The sequence below is a fragment of the Carlito syrichta genome, unplaced genomic scaffold (genome assembly GCF_000164805.1).
Source record: "Carlito syrichta isolate Samal-C Ts95f unplaced genomic scaffold, Tarsius_syrichta-2.0.1 Scaffold169214, whole genome shotgun sequence".
Taxonomy (NCBI): domain Eukaryota; kingdom Metazoa; phylum Chordata; class Mammalia; order Primates; family Tarsiidae; genus Carlito; species Carlito syrichta.
This window is the reverse complement of record NW_007113310.1, coordinates 35,517-58,230: the sequence shown is the minus strand read 5'-3', so window position 1 is coordinate 58,230 and position 22,714 is coordinate 35,517. Positions and strand designations below refer to the sequence as shown.

Genomic DNA, 22,714 nt, shown 5'->3' with positions numbered 1-22,714 from the left:
AATAGAGAACCTACAGATGGCATTAGAGGTTTAAGTTGTAAAAAGAGTGTCCGAGTTGAATCATTTTCCTATATCTTCTAAATTCTGGTGAATTTAGAATTAGCATTCTGGTGAATTCGGCTCCCTAGTACTTTAAAAAATACTACTTTTTAAGGGTTTAAAGTTCATTATAAGTTATTTCACCTACTGTCAGACTCTTTACACCAGATCAGCTAATCATTTTTATTCATATTTTTTGAAAACTGTCAGAATAACCAAAAGAGAGAAGAGAGAAAAAAATTACTTACAGAAATAACTGGTTATTCAAGACTCAATCTAAGAAAATTATTACAGTAAATACTTTGCTTAAACCTGTGTTGTCTCCTGTTTGAGGGGCCCAAGTCTGTGTATGGCAAGATTTATCATGGAAGGTAAAGGTGTTGCTGGTCTCTATAAATTGATAACATATTATTTCTTTCTCATATCTAGCTACGTGGTGAACATAGGTCTGATTGACAAATTGTGTGCCTGTTTCCTCTCGGTGCAAGGCCCAGTGGATGAGAATCCCAAGATGGCCACATTTCTACAGCATGCTGCAGGACTCTTACATGGAATGTGCACACTGTGCTTTGCTGTCACTGGAAGGTAAGGTCTCTGCTTGATCTCAATCTAGACTCAACTTTTGGAACAGCTCTTGAATTTTGCCTGTCTTAGGGTCATTTTATAGGGATGCAAGTGGTCATCTGGCCCCCTTTCCTGTGTTCTTTCTCTGTCATTGGCTTTCCATATTGAGCTTTATGTTACATTTCTCATTTTTCTGGGCCACATACTTCGGCCAGAGTCTGTTTTTCTTGTTGGTGTTATAAACTTGACTGTCAGTGCTGGAAGAGACTTAAGAGGTCATCCAGTCCCTCTTCCACTGAGATTCAAAGGAATCAGATTATTCTCCTTAAGTCAGTGAGTCAGTGAAAAGCCTAGACCAGAACAAACCAGGTCCTCAGCACTGCACAGCACAGCACAGCCTCAAAGTGCTCATACCCATCAGTCATCTGCTTTCAAGTAATAGTCTTCTCCATGTATTTAGTTTTCCTCTGTTGCTTATTCCAAAGAACCTTCATGAATTAGGGAAGGGGGCCATCCAAAAACAATAGCTCCCTAAGGTCTCACATGACCCATAGGCATGGTTAAAACCCGTGTGCCAGGGACTGCTACTGGCCTGGTAGACCACCCTACCCCACCCATCCTACCCTGTGGACTGTCCTCAAAAACAGTAATTCTCTAGGAAGGACAGATGGATTTCCCTGGGTTTTCTTCCCCCCCTACTCCCCAGGTAAGAAAGAATTATTTATTATAGTCACTTAGTGTTCCTAGTAGGAATATGACATATCCCATAGGCATATTGAGGATATTCAGTAAAAGAATTTTCTTACAATTAAATTCTAAACAGTATTTATGTGTTTTATGGTATTATATATTTTTAATGATTTGTCAAATGGAAACTTCTAAAGTCTAGCTTCTAAAAACAAGGGTTAACCATCTGTATTCAATGTACACAGAATACCAGTGACTATATAGAGAACATTTAAAAGAGGAAATTTTTTTTTCTTAAAATGAACATTCTCAGCTTTTTTTTTTTTTTTAGTTAGTTATACATAGGACCCCTAAACCCACCTATTTTTCTTTACTCTTACCCAGTTCCTCATACCAGTCACATTTCTAAAAAGATTAAGACTGTCTGGGATGTCAGGGGAACCAAGCATGGCCTGTATTCAGTGTTCCAAGTTAGTCGGTTCCCATCTAGAAATGTAGACAAAGCCTACCATCCAGGGATTAGATGAGAACTCAGGAAGTGACATATGTGGGTCTGTAACCTAAGTAGAATCGGGTAGCACCATTCTGCACAGAGGCTGGCAGCAGTAACAGGGCTCTGCCTGGGACAGTGGCACCTGCCAGCTTGCAGGCCACCATGCTGCTTTGCTAATTCCCATGGAATAGCCAGGACCATCCTTAGAAGTGTCCTCTTAGGCAGGAGACCCCTTTCAGCCCCTGGCTCTTTTTGTGTACACAGCATTACAAACCTGCCAGTATCTCAAGTCTGTGCCATCTGTTTTTGTTGTTTTGTTTTTTTAATCCAGATGCATATCACAAACCTAAGCATTTCTATATATGGTGTAATACAGTTGTGGGCTTCAGCTTTCACTTACACGCAGATGCAATCACTTGAAGTCTGGAACTTGAAAAAAAAAAAAAACCTAAAGAAGCTGGCACTAATATTTATAGGGACAACAACTTTTTTTTTACAAAGTTTTATCTGTAACTGGCCTGGCTGGATAATCAAATTAATTTCTAATTAAAGACAAATTTTCTTGGAAAAAAAAGCAACTGAGCCAAACTGACTTGACTTATGACCCAAGATTTCTAGCTTAGTGTTCCTTCCTACACACTTGACTTTGTATTATTCTAAATGTAGGAGCATATATTTTATTTCTTTGACATGGAAAACAGGATCCTCTTCTCTTTCATGCACACAGTCATGCTCTTGTCCTGAAGGCACTAAACATCTGTCCTGTGCTAGATACTATGCTAGGTATTAAAGACATTGCCCTCAGGGAGCCCAGAGTCTAGTGTGGGGTCAGACTTGTAAAGTAAAGCTACAGCATAATAGCTGCAGAAGACAATGTGCACAGAAGAGGAAGCAAAGCATTCCCAGAGGAGGTCAAAGAGGCTTCACTAGGCAGAATCTTAAAGAATCCAAGACAAGTGAATGGAAAAATGGAGAAAAAGGGCCTCATATGTGCATTGTGTGATGTAGTAGACGTTATCGGTGCCTTTGGTTCACCTAGAGGTTGTCTGCTGAAGGTTCCTATATTTTTCCGCCTAAGGATGCTCTCTGTACAAGGAACTAGTTGCCAGAGTTCAGGGAAGTGGCCCCCAAACAATAAATTGGTGGATAATACCCCTGATTCCCTAACGCTCAGTGAGACAATTCTGTATGTTCTGTACAGAATTGTACAGATATATTCTCTACAGTTTCTCAGAGGGTCCCCAGCTAACCTGTTTGTTAACACATCCTTGAACTGCTTTTCTCCCTTCCCTATTTCCTTCTCTACTTCTTCACAGATAATCTGTTGCACCCATATTGTTGTTTCAGCATCTGCTTTTGGGACAACCCAAACCAAGGGATATAGCCGTACAAGGCTTTGTGTCATTTCAGTTTGATGTAGCTGTACAATTGACTAACTGGAAAGTGGCAGGAGATAAGGTATCTAATAAGCCCTGTAAATATTAGTTATTGGGAGACTCAAAGGTATACAAGAGCTAGACTAGAGTTGTGGAAGGCACTGCTTGTATTCCCTTATTTGGAGACTATACCATCTACCACTCAAAATTTTATATTTATTATATATTTTATACCTATAATAGATTTTACATAAAATTTTAAAAAGTGATTTTATATTTATTTATATATTATATATGAAATATAACTGTTTTAATGTACATACACAACTGGATTTTTTTTTTTTGAGTTGTCGTCTCACTCCATTGCCCAGGCTGGAGTGCAGTGACATACTCACGGGCTCAGGTGATCCTTCCACCTCAGCCTTCCCAGTAGCCGAACTACAGGTACGCGCTACCACACCCGGCTAATTTTTTTGATTTATTGTAGAGAGGAGGTCTTGCCAAGTTGCTTAGGCTGTTTTCAAACTTGTGGGTTCAGGCAGTCCTCTCACCTCGGCCTCCCAAATTGCTGGGATTATAGGCTTGAGCCACCACGCCCAGCCGACAACTGGATTTTAAATAAATCAATTATTTACTCTTGATAGGTTTTAAGAATTCTTAATCTATTTTCCCCAGTATATTTTTGTTCTCTAATCTCAATTGCTCAGGAAACTTGTGTTAGTAGGACTTGTTACAAAAACAGATTATTCTAGAAAAAAGATTTAGATGGTTTCCTGGCTTAATTTACCTAGGAAATTCTTAGCAGTATCTATCAGTGTAAGCTGCTTCACTAAAAGAGGTGAGAAAATGACCCCTAATTGTTTTTCCTTTCATCCTTCAATCTCCCAACATTTCCTGAACACCACCAGACCACAGGAATAGAGTTTTTCTCTGCTTACCTCTGACATTTATAGATCATTTATTACTGCTCCCCATTTCTTCATGAAAATTATATTTCTAATCTATAAACTACAGTGGCTTCCAAGCATTTTGTTTCATGTGTTGAAAAGAGTTTCTGCTCTAGGTCACAGCCATGTCTAAGAAGAAAGGTAGTGTGGTTTTTGCTTTTTTAGAGTAATTCGCATAATGTCTCTTTTGGCTCCCAGAAGCCAGCCAGAGCCAGAGAGTCAAGGAAGATTTGTCCTTGTAGCCCCTTTGTGACTAGCAGGAATAAAAGAGAAATAGGAGCCAGAGAGGCCTTCAAAAATTACCTTTTGCGCTTGTAGACTCTGAGATAATTAAGCGGGCTAATTGATAGCACAAGACTTGGCGTAAATACTCTGCAGTCTGCCGGTGGCCTGGCCTTTGTGATGGTGATTACCGCTGGTCTGCCTTTGCACTGCTCTCCTATTGTGCCCTTAATCTTCTAATTTTTACCTAGGTCTTCTGAAAGACAATTTGGGTGTCAGAATTTGTGCTGTTAATCTTTGCTTCAACCTGTGGGAGAAAAGCACTAGCTGATGACTTTTGTACCAGGCTTGGTTTTGAACAATGAACTTGCATTTATTTAAGTAAAAATTGAAATTGTGATCCTCTGGGGAAAGGATTGATTTTTGTTAGGATTACTCCAGAATTTTAATGTGGGAATTGTTAACAAACGATAATTCTTAATCACTTAAGCAAAATTCAACAGTCTGTGACAGGACTTTCAGGAATGCTTGTTTCTTTGGCCTTAGCTATTATCAATTTTCCATTCTCGATTCTACAAGAAATTTTTAAAAAGATGGTTTTGGTTAAGGCTCATCGGGTCCCTTTGAGGTGCTGACTCTTCAGTAGAATTGACAGCATCAGAATCAGTAATGAATGACTAGAAATTGCCACCAATACAGGTCGTTAACTTAATCAGCAATCCTTTACTGTGTTCCTAACTGCTAGAAATTATGGAGGCAGTGGACCCATAGTAAAAGAGTTTATAATCCTTATGACTACACTGAAGAAAGAGAGGAACTTGTAAAACCTGGCTAATTCTGATTGGTTGGAGAAGACTATTGTGGATTCTAGAATATTTTTACACAAAAAGATGTTTGTTATATGTAATTGTGCTTTTTGTTTTCACAACCATAAACCATCTAAGAAAATGTGTTCTAGCCAAAGTCCTAGAAACTGTGTCATGAAGAGATAAGAATGAGTTGTGGTTTAGTCCATTAATTATGTGGATATAAATGAGTGCTTCTCAAGTGTTTAAGGATGCTTGAAAACCATTTGTTCAAGCAAAGGTAAACTTTTAACTCTGCCTGCCTGCCTATTCATTCATTCATTGAACAAATATTTATGTAGCGCTTGCTCTGTGCCAGGCCCTGTGCTAGGCTTGGGAAAAAGCAGAAATGACTCAGACATTGATTTTGTCCTCAAGGACCTTGAACGCTAGCTAGTAGGGGGAAGAAGATGTATATGCAAATACTCATAGTACAAGGCAGAAAGTGATAAAAAGGAGAGAGGATAATAAAATATAAAAGCATGCTGCCTGGGACATAGTAAATATTTCCTAAATGTTGGCTGCTATTAGGAATGAATAGAACTGAACTTTGAGATATGCAGGATGGTGGTGATTTCAATGCCTCCCAGGTTGGAATTATCTGAGTACTTGTTCACACATGTCTGGCTGATACTAATCTATTGCCACATGGGTTTTCTCTGGAAATCCTGCCCCCTCAAACTCCTAGGGCCAGTGGGAGCCTGCCTGCAGGGTATCCTGGCTATAAGCCCGGTGGACCTGGACATGTATCGGTGGTCTTCTTTCGTCGTCCCCTGTCTCCCATGAGAATGGTAGGCCAGTGGAGACTGCAGGGGGTTCTCTGCATAGGCTGATTTGGACTTCCTCACAGCATGGTGCTGAGTTCCAAGAACAAGCATCCTGGCAGTGAGACAGCAGGTGGAAACCATCTCACTTTTTGTGGCTTAGCTTCAGCAATCACGCTTGTGCTGCATGCTATTCACCAAAGCAGCCAGAGAGTCCTACCCTGCTTCAAAAGAAGAAAGAATCGACTTTTCCTCTTGATGGGGAATATGAAAGTTCTAAAAGAATATGTGGGACCAGGAATATTGTGGTGATAATGTTTGAAAATACAGTCTGCCACTTTCTAACCCCTCAAGATACATGAGTCCCCAGTCTCCTGTTCTCAACTGTCTTCTCTTCTCTCTGCAGTCTCTTATTTGGTAGTGTCAGCCCCCTCCTAAATCTTTTGTTGTCGTTAGCCACTGGTCCTTGGACAAAAGGCATGCTGATATTGGGAGATGGGTAATGAAGTGAATATAACAGGACGAGGCCAGTAAATTAAGGGAAGTAACACTTGTTAAGCACCTTCAGTGTGCTCTGAGCTTAGTGTTCCATGTGGGCTGTCTCCCCACAAGCATTCAGCAGTCCTGCTCACACTGTCCAAAAGGTTATAACAGCCTCTGTACTGTTAAGGAGGGGTGACTGTCCATATCCTTTAGATCTGGAAAGTGAGAAGAGTACAGAAACAGGAACTCACTCACAGCCAGGCGAGTTTTAGAAGCGAGACCTCTGGAAGAGCCATCCCAGATGACATAAAGCCCTAGTTGACTTAAAGGGACAGAAAGATGCTTCACTGCTGCAGTTCAAATCAAGTGCTCACTATACAGTATGCAGAAAGAGAACTGGCTGGGCCCCAGGCCACAGGGCCAAAATGCAGGCGCAGTCTCCACTGGCCTACCATTCCCACAGAGGACAGGGGATGATGAAGGAAGACCACCAGTACATGTCCAGGCTCACCAGGCTTACAGCCCGGATTCCCACTGGCCTCAGGAGTTCGAGGGGCAGGATCTCCAGAGAAAGCCCACTTGCTTAGCAAGTTCTGATCTGCTAAGATCAGTTCTCCCTTATTTCCTTCCATTTATTTGGCAAATATTTACTCATTACTATTTATTGAGCATATGCTATAGGCCAGATACTTGTCAAGGAATTGGGGACCAATTGGTGAAAAAGACATCATACTTGAGCTTATAGTCTAATGGGAAAAAAATCAATAAACCAATTTTAAAAAAATATATAATTTTAGCTAGTGACATAAGAAAATAAAGCATGGTAATATAGCAAAGTGACATGGTCATGGGCTTCTGCAGCTGAAGTGGTCAGGGAAGGCCTTTCTGGGAGATGACACTGAAACTAGGGAGGAAGTATGTTCTAGTTAAGGTGAAGGGCAAGGCTCTGCAGTGGGTATGTTCCAGAAACAGAGAAGGTGATAAACTGTAATGTAAGAAGTAAGAAAGAAAGTGGTAGGAGATGAAGTCAGAGAAGCAGGGGCTGGAAGATGAGGACAGAAAGATTAGAAATCTGAGTTCTACTATAAGTGTAATGGGAAGCCATTGAAGGATTTTAAACAGGAATGTGGCTTAAAAAGTAAAAACAGCATCTTTTTACTCTGTGAAGAATGGATTAGAGGGGCAAGAGTAGAAACCAGAAAGATCATGTAGGAGGGTATTGGAATCATCATATAGCCCCAGCTAGGACAGTTTTTCCTCCCAATTCCTCTCCCAGCAGAAGCAATTACCTTTACTTGGCAACACAGCATAGCCTCTGGCAGAGGCCCTTCAGCCCAACTTCCAAATACTAAAGATAAGAGAGGCCCAGAGGATCAGCTAGACTAGCCAAAACCAGTGTGTCAGCAAAGGTCTTCACTGTTTGCAGTATGAGAGTACTGAAGCTAGAGAGGTCCCTCTGTGAGTGTCCCTCTGAGAGGCAGTACTGGACAGTACCCCTAGCCTGCAGATCCAAGATCCAAGAGCATCTTCTGTAGCCAGTCACTCATAACCACCTGCCTTCTCACCTCCTCAGCCCCTCCCTGCCCATTCACCTTTCATTTTCCCAAGGCTGTTCTGAGCCTATCACCTCTTTACTTCTCCACTCTCTTGGGTCTTCATTCAGAGCTTGGCTGGAGTCCAGAGTTTCTTAGTGGCCTCATCCTTTGCCATCCATTCCCATTGGCGTCCGCTTGGTCTTGTTCTTTTCTCCATCCTCTTCCAGGTTTGTTGATTCCAAACAGCAAGAATGTCTATGCCATTTTCATCATTTCAAATTCTCAGGAAGGTTCTCTTCTCAAAAGTTCCTCTTTAAGTTCACCTGGAAATTCTCCCAGGTATCTGAACCATTCCTACTTAATGTTCTCACTTTTTAAATTCCCTGAATACGTTTCCTCTTCTCTAATCAAATGTCCTGGCTGTCTTATAATGCTTATCCATACGTATATTCTACCTTGACTTTTCTCTTGGCCTCACCTCTCCACTAAGTCATCCCCATTTCCCTTCAGAGCTCCAAATGAGATCTGCATTAAACAAGCTACTGTCCACATCTGCTATATGTACAACATAAAGAGTCAGAGAGGAAGGAAGTGTGCTGTGTGTGTGTGTGTGTGTGTGTGTGAGAGAGAGAGAGAGACTGAGACTGACTGACTGTAATTTTCAAAGTAGATTTATATGTGTTATAATATCCCTGAATTGAACAGAATCTTGAACATCATCCAGTCTCACTTCAGTGGATGCAATCTTTCACCTCTTCCAGGATGCGGAAGAATCTAATACCTCACTAAACAGCCCAGTTCACTTTTGGGTGTTCTAAGTATTCAAAAAATTTGTATAGGTTTATCTAATATGTGCTTTCTGGTAAAGTCTGTTCTCTGGGGTTATAAATAACAAGTTAGATATTTCTTGAGTTTGAAAATGGCCTTCATGTCCTCCAGTTCTGAGCTAACATTCCAAGTTCCTTTAGATGTTCCTTGGGTGCCAGTTGTTTCCAGATACTTTTACCACACAAATCATTTTACTTGGAAACTTTCTAATACATGAGTATCCTGAATTTGAGCAGTACCCAGTGCTGGACCCGGTACTTCCAAACTAGTCATACAGTGCAGTGGAGCAGGACTCGTCTTTCTTCATTTGTACATTGTACTCCTGGTGGCTAAAATTGAATTGTTTTTTGGCAGCTAATTTGCTAAGTCTTTTTTTTCCACTTATTGTTGACAAACTACATTCCATTCCCTGTCACTCTACCCTCTTCCTCCTAAATTTATGCAGTTAGAGTTTGTCATCTAAAATTAGTCCATGACCAGCCTGGATAACTTGGCAAGACCTCACCTCTACAATAAATAAAAATTAGTCAGGCATGGTGGTGCCTGCCTGTAGTTCCAGCTGCTTGGAAGGCTGAGGTGGAAGGATCACCTGAGCTCAGCAGGTCAAGGCTGAAGTAGCCATGATCATGCCACTGCATTCCAGCCTGGGTGACAGAGTGAGACTCTGACTCAATAAATAAATTATGTAAATAAAGGACTAATACTTCATCCTGGTTTTAGTCCTCATATTTATTTATTTTTAGGTAAACATTTAAAATTGATTACTTTCTCCTCCTTGAAAGCTATCTTCACTTTGCTTCTAGGACACTATATTCTTCTGGTTTTCCTCTTACCCCACTGGCTACTATTTTTAGATTCCTTTGCTGGCTTCTTCTCTTCTCTACAGCTTGGGATACGTTGGAGTATCCCAAGGCTCAATCCTCAGTATACTATGTTTATTCACTAGAATGAGCTTCTGGTTTTAAATACCACTATGTATTGATGACTCCTAAATATCTCAAGCCCAGACCACTCCTCTGAATTCACACGTGGATATTTATTTAGTCACGGAACAAATATTTTTTAATAGCTGCTGTATGTCAGACACTGTTCTAAGCCCTAGGGAATATGTCTGTGAAACAAAAGAGATTAAAAAAATCCCTACACTTGGGAAGCTTATTTTACACCACTTTTAATCTAGTATCTCTACTTTGATGTCTACTAGACATCTCAAGTTTGACCAATTCAAAACTGAACTCCTGGTTTTCCTCCCCAGACATGCTCTCTCCACTTTCTTTCCCATTTCTGTAAGTGGCAACCACATTCTTCCAGTTACTCAGGTCCAAAACTAATGAGTCATTTTTTACTCCTCTTTCTTATATTCAATCTATAAGGAAATCCTGTTGGTTTTCCCTTCTGAGTAGTTTCAGAATCCAACCGCTTCTCACAACATCCTGATTCATCCACCATCATCTCTCACTTGGATGCTTAAAGCAGCCTCCAGATTGGTCTCCCTGCTTCTGCCTTGCTCTTCTAAAGACTTTTCAACCCGGTAGCTATAGTGATCATTTTTAAACCTAAGTCAGATGATATCATTTACCTGCTCAGAACCTTCCAGTAGCTTCCCATCTTACTCAGTAAAAGCCATAGGATGGTCTCCAAAGCTGCCCGATCTCTGTTGTTTTCTCTCTGACTTCATTTACTATTACTCTTCACTTAACTTGCTCTAGCCACACTGACCTTCTTGCTGTTTCTTGCACCTACCTTGCTCCAGGCCTTGGGATTTGCTGCTCCTCTACCTGAAACAGCCTTCTCCCAGATAGCCGCATGACTTTTCCTTACTTTCTGTAGAATTTTGCTTAACTATTAATGCCTTAGAAAGGCTTCCTAAACCATTCTATATAAAGTAGCATCTCACATACCCCTATTTCATTTCCTAGCCATGTCCCCTGCTCCTCTATAGCACTTATTTATAACAGCTGACATACTATATATTACATATGTTTTTGGCTTGTGTATGTCTTCCTGCACTAAAATGTAAGCTTTATGTAGAAAAGATCATAGATTTTATTGCTGAATCCTAGTCCCTAGAATAGTGCTTGCCACATAGTGGGCCCTCAGTAAATATTTGTTGAATGAATGAATCATGAGTTGATAGGCCCACTGGGGTAGGCAGATAATGTCCCTCTAAAGCTGTCTATATCCTAATCCCTAGAGCCTGTAGAGATTATCTTGCAGGGCAAGAGGGACTTCGCATATATGATTAAGTTAAGAATTCTGAGAGAGGGAGATTATCCTGGGTTATTCAAGTGGGCCCAATGTAATCACAAAGGTCCTTATAATTAAAAAAAGGAGGTGGGAAAACCAACATTGGAGAGAGATTTGAAGGTGCTCTGCCGCTGGCTTTGACGATGGAGTAAGAGACCATAAGCCAAGGAACTCAGGCATACTCTAGAACGTGGAAAAGGCAAGGAAACAGGCTGTCTCTTATCGCCTCCAGAAAGAACATAGCTCTTGTGACACCTAGATTTTAGCCTAGTGAGATCTGTAAGATAATACATTTATATTGTTTTGAGCCACTAGCTTGTGATGATTTATTCCTGTAGCATAAGAGAATGATACACCCACCTTCCCATCTTAGACTATAACCTCCTCTAGAACAGGAACCTGGTCTTCCTTGACCTTGCATGTCACAGGTGCTCATAGTTCTGGAGCACAGGTACTTTGGCTTTTTGGACAGAGTATCTGACAGAGCATGATACCTCTTTCTGCTTACCACAAAGCCTGATGTATGATGTTATCACAAGATGCAGGTCAGTTTTCCCGGAATATCCCAGAATGTAAGAGCCAAAAGCTGGAATACTGCTGAGAAATAATTCACCTGTCCTTAAGCAGTGAAGTCCTCATCCATCATTGGGAGGGATGATGACTTACTCCCACCCACTCCAACATGATGCAGAATTTTGGATGCAGGTCTCTGGGCTCAGGGGCTAAGATGGGATGTTCTCATAAGATACCTCAGTGATTCCAGAACTGAGGGTATGAACAAAGTCAGAACCCAAGAAGCTGGGAGAGCAGTCCAGAAGATCGCCAGCGCTGAAGGAGATGAGAGTGGGTGTTACTAAACCAGAAATCTGGGGACCGGGGAAATGATAGTAAACAAACCAGAAACAAAGGAAAAGAGATTATAGAATCTGGAACAGTCTAGTGTTTTTAAGACCAATTAAGGCCTGGTGTATATGTGGCTTATAATACCAAAGATGGAGTGGATGGCACTTGATTCATGCCCACACACGCCACTGCTGTCTTTGCCTAGCTATACTCTCCTTTAAGGCAAAGTAGGGTTTTCAGGCATTATGCAAGAACATTTATGAAAAACCAGTTTTCGTTTTTCTATTGAATCTAGCCTTTAATGAATAGAAACGAAATCCCACTAAAATCTCTAGTCCTGGAGACCAATTAAAAACACCTTAAGCCGGGCTCCGGTGGCTCAGCCTGTAATCCCGCGCCTTTGGGAGGCTGAGGTGAGTGGATTGCCTGAGCCTGCGGGTTCGAGACCCGCCTGGGCAGCGAGACCTCATCTCTACAATAAATCAAAAAATCAGCCGGGTGTGGTAGCGCATGCCTGTAATTCCGGCTACTTGGAAGGCTGAGGCGGAAGGATCACCGGAGCCCAGCAGGTCGAGGCTGCGGTGGCCGGGAGCGGCCACTGCACTCCAGTCTGGGCGACAGAGTGAGACTCCAACTCACAAAAAAAAAAAACAAAAAAAAAAACACCTTAAAACCTAGTAAAATTAAGAAGGTCTTAGAGTGTAGTATATAAAATTTCAGATCTGAGTTTTCACGTCTTCTATGTATTTTTTAAAGAAAACTTTATAACCCATGTCTGATATGAATAAGGCCCTCTAATTTTTACTATAAACATTTAGGCTTAAAGCGATCATAACTGACAATTAAGACCAACAGGAGCCAATGGCCTGTTCATGGACAGATTATCTGTATTTCAGACTAAACCAAAAGTAAACATTCTCTATAGTCCCTTCAGGTCTACATTAGTCCTGTGGAAGGCACATGTGGCAGACCAGCCCTCCCCTCCCACTTATTCTGTAGGCTCACTTTAAAGTGAATAGTCTTTTCCATGCAGCAATATTATATGCATTTGGAGTCATTTCCACATCTGAGTTATTGATTTCAGTTGATTTTCCTCAATCAGCGTTTTTATTTCATTACAAATATATTTGCAAAAGGCTGGGCTGTGATGTTTTACCATTTGTTTTACCAGATTTGTGTTTTCCTAAATAATGGTGCAAGGGAGGAGCTGTTCTGATGACCCTCACTTATTTTTTTTTAATTTTGTGTTTATTCTTTGGAAGAGGAAATAGCAGTGAGTTCGTTTCATTTAATAAATGCTCAGAAAGACTAAGTATTACAAAGTATTTTAAATTGACAAAGCTTTATTCCTGAATATCTCCATTAGAATATGCTGATGATCAGTTTAAAAGCAACACAGGCAGTGAGGAGGAAGTCAGTGTTCTGAATCACAGAGCAGTAAAGCTGTTGTTACCAGCGATGATGTCACTAACCCCCAAGGTTCTGAAAGTCTATTAGAAATTAGCTTTAGGGAGAAACGTCTTCTGACTTGTCACTGGTTCTAAAAGGCAATCAGTGTTAAACAAACACAGGCCCCTTTTTGGAACCTGTATAATAAACTCAGACACATTAATCTCTACTCACGTCTCTCGTCAGGGTCTGACCCCTAACTCTTTCAGCTTTAATGGAAGGAAGTAAGGGCCAACTGACATTAGCTAACAGAAGTTTGTGTAAAGGTTCAGCTGTGCCTGTAAGCAAATAATTATACTTTCTTAAACTTTTGTTTTATTGAGTCCTATAAGATAAAAATGTCTCTCTACAATGGTATAAGATTGCATTACAGTCTCTATGTGTTTTAACAGTGTTCAGTTAATCACAAAATTTGATTTAAGAGATACCATGGAGAGAAAAGAAGAGGTCATCTCCTGTTTAGCCTGGATGTTTTGGTCCTTGGACAAAGCACTGATCTTAAAGAGTCAAGCGCCCTGGGTGGTACCCCTGCTTTTACCACTAATAAATTTGTATGACCTAAAACATCTCACCTTATCTCTCTAGGTCTCAGATGCTTCATGTGTACAATGAGAAGAGTAATACCTTCTCTACTAACTATGAAAACCTGTAATAAGAATAAGAGAAGGTGAAAGATGTGAATGTACTTAGCAGATTCTGCCATACAAATGAGATGACAGTATTTCATAAGAGACCTGCTTTCTTGACTAGAGAGCAGGGTATATAAGGATGTCATATCACATGGCTGCATTCTTAGCAATATCAGAAATAGTGCACATTCAAGAAATAAATGTTTACCATGATTATGAATAAAACTACTTTGATGCAGCTAGCAAATTAAAATGAATACAGTGATCCCGTTGGAAAAAAATAAGTTAGGAAATGTAAAGCCTAAACAAGATACTAGAAACTTGCCAGCCATCATCTCCTAATTATTTAATCAGTGACATCTCTTGAGTGCTTCTGGGAAAAATAATGAGGCAAGCACAGATCTTCAGTGCCTCTCTCCGATCCCAGGTTCCAGCTGAAAGAAATGACAAGCAACAACAAAAATAGAAAACCTGGGTTAGTTTTAAAAACTAAGGAAGGGTATAATCCCATGCCAGAAACATAAATGCACTCCTGCTAAATATTGTGTAGATCTCACCAGATAAAAAGGAAGACATTGAGTAGAAACTTGTAGTTTCCCTTCTTGTGAAAAAACTGAGTCCCATGAAGGAAGCCCATTGCCCCACTTGGAATGGCAGTGAGAGACATAAGGGTTTTGTGCAGTGGTTGGAACAAGTGGCAATTGAATGCCAGACCTTACATCTTCTCAGGTTCAAACCCAGTGAAGGAAAAAAGTGAGGATCTCAGCAAAAGGATCTCCTTCCATCCATTAGCTCTGACTTGTGCCATCTCATGCTAAATAGTCAGAGAAATAAAATATGTGGCTTATCTAAGCCCTGGCCACCCTTAAGCAGGAGTAAATTGGTTGGGGGCACATGAAGCACATTGGCTATGAGTTAGAGAGAAATCTTTGTACAGTTTCTGTCTTAAAAAGATAAATGAATGCTTGCAGCCATGTTTACTATAATTGCCTGTTCTTGGTCACTAGAAGCTTCACGTATGCCCAGGTTAAAGAATGAGGTCGATTTGGCAAGCCCTCACTGTTTTACTGTTGATCTTAGGAGTTCATTTGCCACTGCCATTGTCCCTTGTTGCTCATCCATGACACTACCTGCTGCAGTTGCTGAGCTGACTTCATGATGATTTGTTTAAACCTAAACCAGCACTTGCTTGCTCTTGGGACTCTGACCCCACAACCTGTCCCACCTCTATGCCTTGATGTTGGAACAGTGCCTTCATAAGCAGTCGCAGGCCCTCCCTACCCCAGTGCACCAACATGTGCCTGGATTTGTGAAACCTCATGCTGTCCTGGTAGCTGCCTCCTCTAAGAGTCCCGCTGTGTATCCCGAAAGGAATCTGCAGTGCTTTTGGTCTCTGAGTCCCAGGAGCTCATAGAATTTGCCCAGTTTGCCCACACCCAGGCACTAAGCAGAGTGGGGTCATTGAGGCTGCAGAGTGTGGGGACGGTGGGTGGCAGCCCCAGCACTGGTTGCAGAGTGCTCAGCTGACACTGCTGCAGCAGCATGGTCTCCCAGGGGAAGTAAAGGGAAGCCACAGTGTACTTGGTGGGAAGGGCTGCACGTACTTCTTGAGGTTTCTTGTTACCGTATTACACAACTCAGGTGGTTTGTTTTTAATGGTCTGCTTGTCTGGTTCCTTTGACCTATAAAAATGCTAACATCCTTTTAGTACAATTCTTTCAAAGAATCGAATGTTTCTTTATCAGGTCATACAGCATATTTGACAATAACCGCCAGGATCCCACAGGGCTGACAGCTGCTCTTCAGGCCACAGACCTGGCTGGAGTTCTGCACATGCTCTACTGTATCCTCTTCCATGGTACCATCTCGGATCCCAGCACTGCCAGTCCCAAGGAGAGTTACACCCAAAACACCGTCCAAGTGGCCATCCAGAGTTTACGTTTCTTCAACAGCTTTGCAGCTCTTGATCTGCCTGCTTTTCAGGTGCCAAGCCTTGGTTTGTATTGGTATTAACCAACTAAGAGTTAATATTTTAGTGAGGCTCTTCTCCTGGATTGGGGCATAAGGAATAAACTACAATAAATGGAATTATTATATATATAATTGATTAAGCTACTATCTTCTCAGAACTGTATTAGATGTTCTACATTGCTTTCTTATTTGTTCTTATAGCTGCCTGCAAAATATTTTTATACTCATTTTACAGACGGAGAAACTAGCAGTTAAGTGATTTGCCCAAAGTTGCACATTGCTGAGCTAGGACTAGTACCCATGACTCTCTGACCTATGCTCATCCTTTGTCATATTGCTACTTATAAATCTTTTGTCTTAAATTCTTTAGATTAAGATACTATCATCTCATCAACTTTTAAATATTAAGGAAAGTAATAGTTTCTTATATCACAGAACCAAAATTAGATAAATTTTCTTGATTGATATGACTTTCTATGGATGATTTAACTGATTTGTGTCCAGTGTAAAGCATATGTATAGTTAAATGTGCAAACCCCTATAAATTAAGTTTTTATAGCTAAAGAAAGAAAAATTGCTTTATACTGTAGCACCAGACTGTCATCTTAGAAACAGATTTTTTTTTCTTGTAGGAAATTTAATTTTTAAAAACACTGAACCTTTGGAACAGAGCAAGCCCCAAGGAGTAGACTTTCTCTTTCAGTTTATTAACTATCAAGTGATTTCATTAAAAAAGGAACAAACTTGGCAGATGATGAACCCATAATTTAGATGAATTGCTTTGCTCAGAGGGAAAAAGGTTATAGAGATACAAATGTATGAAAATAGTGGTCTTTGCCATTCTGTGATAGAAGAAACACTTCTGTTTTGTAGCTGATGACAAATGTGCAAATCTTTAATCGATGTCTTCCTGTCATTCTGTTCAAAAAAGGAAATTAGTCAGTAAGTTTTATCATTGGATCTAGTATCTTTCAAATTTATAGAGTTAGTTTATCCATCACAAGAACAGAAATCCCTTCCTTAGGATTATTGTTTTTTCTGTTTCCAAAGCAGTTAAACTAGACTTAGGTGGTAATTAACTACACAATATGGAGAGCTCTGGGAGTTTACAGCTACATCTAGAATGGGAGATAGCTGCTCCAGGGGTTGAGTTTATCATCTGAGCATATCATACAAGACCCAAGCCCATCGTATTCTGTCTGGAAACACCTTGGAAGTCTGTTCAGGATATGGAGTCCAGCAGTCTACCCATCAGCTAGGTCCAAAGGGAGTGATTTTCTTTGTTACCAAAGATTATGAAAAAGAAAATAAGCTGGGCTCGGTGGCTCAGCCTATAATCCCAGCGCTTTGGGAGGCTGAGGTGAGTGGATTGCCTGAGCCGGCGGGTTCGAGACCCGCCTGGGCAACTTGGTGAGACCTCATCTCTACAATAAATAAAAAAATCAGCCGGGCGTGGTAGCGCGTGCCTGTAGTTCCGGCTACTCGGAAGGCTGAGGCGGAAGGATCGCCGGAGCCCAGCAGATCGAGGCTGCGGTGGCCGGGAGCGGCCGCAGTACTTCAGTCTGGGCTACAGAGTGAGACTCAACTCAAAAAAAAAAAAGAAAGAAAGAAAAGAAAAAGAAAATATTAAAAATTCTCTTAGCTTCTAGCTTCATGGGTCTTCTGACCAGGATTTATACTGCTGCGGGGTACTTCACATCATAAACAAGTGTCTAGGTTAAGTCAGCCATTCCCTCAGTCACTGTGAGTATCAGGGTGCCCCTGGTCTCTGCCCCCCTCCCCTTCTATAAGCTCATGGCAGATCCTTGCCATATCTGTCTTGAAACATAGCCCCTACCTGAGCTACTTTTGCCACAAACAACAGGAGAAAAACACAAGGGTGGCTCAAAAGTGTTCAGCTGTTCTCAGAATCAAATGCCCTGCCTCCCAAGTGGAATGTCCTTTCTTGGCTGTTTCTAACAATTCTCTAATCCCTTTCCTTCTTCTTTTCTATCACTCACGTAGCTCTGTATTTCTTTCTTCTTTTTTTCCTGATTTGTTTGTTTACTCGTTTCTGTTTTTCCTCTCCTATCTTCTTTTAGTCAAGTTTGCCATCACTCTTTCTCAGTCTCTCCCCAGTCATAATTCCCAGGTACTCTTTACCCTTAACCACAGCATGAGCCAGAGACCTTCCTTTGATGTTATAGGGGCTTGGCTGCCCTTTTGGTGCCCAAGATCCAGCACGTGTTCCTCTCTGACTTTTTTTTTTTTTTTTTGAGTTGGAGTCTCACTCTGTTGCCCAGGCTAGAATGCAGTGGCATACCCATGGCCACCTCAGCGTTGACCTGCTGGGCTCTGGCGATCCTTCTGCCTCAGCCTTCCAAGTAGCCAGAATATAGGCACGTGCTACCACACCCAGCTAATTTTTGATTTATTGTAGAGACGAGGTCTTGTCAAGTTGCCCAGGTGGGTCTCAAACCCGCGAGCTCAGTCAATCCACTTGCCTTGGCCTCCCAAAGTACTGGGATTACAGGCTGAGCCACCAAGCCTGGCTTCTCTCTGACTTCTTACCATCATGTGATGGGACCCAAACCCACAGAATTTCTAGCATTAGGGCCTTCAATATATTTACCAGTGATTAACATATTGTTCCCAGTTACTTATAAGCAAAAACAAACAAATACACTTAGTGGGGTAAACAAACAACCATTTTTTTATGACCACAGATTCTAGGAGTCCAGAATTCAGAAAGGCTCATCACAGTGGAAATGGCTTGACTCCATGATGCCAGGGCTACAGCTAGGAGCTGAAGTTATCTGGAGGCTCTTCACTCTCATGACTCAAAGACAAGGTTTACCTAGGACTGTTGGCCAGAGTATCTACATAGTGCTTCTCCCTGTGACTTGGTCTTTTCAAACACTCTGCTGTCTGGGTTCTGAGTGGGAGTATCCTAAGAGGAAACTTCCAGAAAGCAGATACTGTACTTCAAGAGAACCAAACAGAAGCTGCATGGCTTTTTATGACTTAGCCTCAAAGTTACACATCAACCATACTTTATTGCTTGAATCAGTCATAAGCCTTCCAGGTTCAAGGGAAGGGAGACATAGGCCTTGCTAGCTAAAGCAACAAATTTGTCTACATAGACACCACTGATGTCATGAACTTGATCAAGTAAATCAAATACACAATATTTGCACTTCATAACAGTGATTGAGTTTGGGAGAAAAGTACTATTTTTATGGTAGTTGTGATCAGAGAAACTCATGTTCTAGTTCATCAAAACAACTTAACATGTCAAAAGTAAAATTTCAGAAACTATGTATGTAAAGGACAGAAAAAGAGATTTTAGGTGGAAAGAAGGAAGGTATACATCTCAGTATGGATCTGACCTCAGAAAAATCTGAGACAATTAATGAATTTTCTGGGAGGCTCAAAGGAACTGAAGTGAGATAAATGCCCTGACCTGCTGAGAAGTTAGACAAGAGATGTCACACATGTTGATGATTTGGGTCCAGTGCATCAGCAAAATACAGAACTGTTGTAGGGAGGCGTCCTCATCAGATCTCTGGACTTGGAGGCAGAGTGACCTGACCTCGAGCCTTCACTCTACTACCACTTCAAATGTGTGACCTCAGACAAGTCATTTGAATCCCTAAAACTCAGTTTCCTCATCTGTAAAATAGGGATTAAAAACGCCTACCTCCCAAGACTGTTTGAGTATTATATATGATTGCATAAAGGTGCTATGCTAGCTAGCACATAATAGGTACTCAGGAAATATAAACTGACTCAGTTTCTGAAAAGAAAAATTTACCCAAACTGTCTTGCAGATCTGAGTCAGAAAGTCAGAACCTGAATGCGGCATTCTCAGTGCTCTTTCACCCTTCTTCAAAGTCACAAACTTGTGTGCTTGTTTTATGTGAGAATCCATCATGTAATAGTAGGGAAGGTTATCCATTAGACTATTTTCATAGCTGATTCCATTTCATTGTATACTAATAAGACTGTCAAAATATTTTTCTCACTTCAGAAAAGTGTCTGATTTCACTCTGAATTCATATTGGCACAGGTGGCCTTGAGATCAGGGGTATTGTATATTGCATACACTCTGACAGTTTTTACAATTGAAGGTAGTCTCAAGAAACAAATCAATGTACTGACTTGGCAATTAATTCTGGCTAAAAAGGAAATATAGTTTCCTTGAAAAATTGGTTTAATTTTTATATTCAAACTTACATGCTCCTTGACCTGCTCTTATCAGTGAAGGTTAAACAGAGGGCACTGGGTCATAGCAAGCTGGACGTGACTAATTAAATAAGAGCTGAGCTGAAAAGGTGTCACTATTTGATTTAAAGGAGCAAAGCCCTCCTGAAGTCTCACTGGGGCTTGAAAAACATTTTTTTGTTTTGGGGCTATGAAGCTGAGACAAAGGCCACTCTTAAAATCAGCAGTAATTTTGTTTCAGCAATACTCACTTAAAGGGGCTTTGTTTTACCCACTGGTAAAGTGAATTCAATAAAACTTCCAAACTGCAACGTATCAAACCTCATTCAAGCCCACCAAGACCTCAAATCCAGAGATGAGTTTAAAACGTGCCTTTTCCCACAGGCCAGCAGTGGTGCTTCATTCCAGTGCGGCTTCGAGTGTATTCTGTGGGCTTCGCCTCTCCCCTTTGCCCTCCTGTCGCTCTGTCTGTTTGACATGTTTATTAAATAGAAGCTTCAGGCGGCACAGACAGACTTAGACTCTCCTCCTGAGTCACCCACCGCTGACAGCCCTTTGCCTGTCTGGAGAAAGGATCCCAGAAGCCTCTAGCTGTGAGGGGCTTCATGATTTGGTAGGGGGGTGGTTTGGTTTGGTTTTTTTGCATTCTTTTGGGAGCCTTTGGTTTGTAGAGCTGTTTATTTGAGTAATAATTGTTATTATATTTCTCTTCTGTTTTGAACATAAGTAACTAGTTAGAAATATGTTTATCTCTGTGTACGAGAAAATATTTTCTGCCTCAGAAAAAAGTATTGAAAGTTAACTAAGTGGTAGATTTACAGGTGAATTTTAGTGTGTTTATACATTTCTAAAATTTTTCTACAGTAATTATATTAGTATAATGAGAAAAATCAAGTTATTAAAAATAAATAACCGTGCTTTAGGCAGATAGTGTCTTGATACACATGACGCAGGCATTTGGCCTGCTACTATCCCTGTTCAGGGTAAACATTGCATTTCTTATGGTCATTTACTAGAGTAAGAACCCCTGAACTGAACTGAAATGTAGAGATGTTATATGCTTTTCCAGCACCGTGGCAGAGAGTGCACAGGGCCAGCCTTGCTTTGTGATTTGCAGCCCTGGCTCCTCTTGGGCTGAGAGTTCTAACTGCTCCTTGTCTTTCTCAGTCTATTGTAGGGGCAGAGGGTTTGTCCCTTGCATTCCGGCACATGGCCAGCTCCCTGCTGGGCCACTGCAGCCAAGTCTCCTGTGAAAGCCTCCTTCATGAGGTCATCGTCTGTGTGGGCTACTTCACTGTCAACCACCCAGATAACCAGGTAAGAGGCTCTGGAAAGTTCCTGAGACTGCTCCTCAGTGCTGAGAGTGTGCGGTATTGGAGTGAGAAAAGGCAGGCTAGTCTGCTGGAACCCATCTGTCCTGTGAGAAACCCTTTAACCAGGCTCCAGGAATATGTCTCTTGCTTTCCTCCAAATAGATTTGATCAGTACTCAACTAGCCCTGGGGCCTCCTCTTGAGCTATAAAAATAAAATATTTTTAATATGATATTCTTAAGCCGCACAGAAGCACCTATTCCTTTACCCATGTAGATTGTTTAGTATCTACTTCCTTGCCACATAGATTCTACTGCTCTAGCTGTCAGGGAGTTTTGTTTTGTTAAGATAGCTTACGTCTTTCACTGTGGTCACTTTTGACTTCTGCCTAAATGCGCAGAGGTTTCAGATGGTATGGACAGGAGGCTAAGAGGACAGGAACTCAGTCTCTCCTCCTTGTGTCACCCAATATGTTTGCTTTTAACTGCTTTGATTATTTGGTTTCTGAGCAGATTTTATTTGTAAATAAGGTTCTGCTTTTTAAGAAGTTGAAATATCTGTTATAGATTTTGCCCCAAAAAATGAAATACCTGATTTCACTTTATTTTTTAAACCTGAGTTATGGCAGAACTAATAAATAGTAATTCCTGACAGCTACTCAGCAGCCTTAATTGTATAGAATGTAACTAGTACAAGGCCTCTGAACAACCCCTTAACTCTCACTCTCAGCCGGGCTCTGTGGCTCAGCCTATAATCCCAGCACTTTGGGAGGCCAAGACGAGTGGATTGCCTGAGCCTGCAGGTTCGAGACTAGCTGTGCAACTTGGCGAGACCTCATCTCTACAATAAATCAGAAACTAGCCAGGCATGGTAGCGCACGCCTGTAGTTCTGGCTACTTGGAAGGCTGAGGCGGAAGGATCACTGGAGCCGAGTGGTTTGTTGCTGGAATGGCCATGTATGTGCCACGGCACTCCAGCCTGAGCGACAGAGTGAGACTCCAACTCAAAAAAACAAAAACAAAAAAAACCCTGTCTCTCATTTTAATTTTAGGCAAATCTCTAACCAGTATGCTAGCTAGGTTTATCAGCCTGCAGCAAACTAGACGAGGGCAGGAGAGGAGGTGTTGTGGTGCCAGAGCCAAGAACACAGCAAGAAGCTTTACATTGAGAGCTGGAATTGCCAGCCTGACAAGGAGAAAGAGGACAGAAAAAACAAGGCAGGCCCAAGGACCCAAAAACCACAGCCAACTGGGGTCAAAGGGACACTAAGCCCTGTT

The 22,714-nt window shown here is 41.3% G+C and overlaps 1 protein-coding gene across 1 annotated transcript in view; it reads left to right on the top strand.

Moving 5' to 3' along the window:
• LOC103252663 (S phase cyclin A-associated protein in the endoplasmic reticulum-like) overlaps positions 1-22,714 on the top strand; it is a 213,183-nt gene that overhangs the window by 161,035 nt on the left and 29,434 nt on the right. The window contains exons 6-8 of the mRNA XM_008051254.1: positions 469-624; positions 15,697-15,934; positions 21,293-21,442. Coding sequence (XP_008049445.1) covers positions 469-624; positions 15,697-15,934; positions 21,293-21,442 — 544 coding nt within the window. The remainder of the gene's footprint in view (positions 1-468; positions 625-15,696; positions 15,935-21,292; positions 21,443-22,714) is intronic.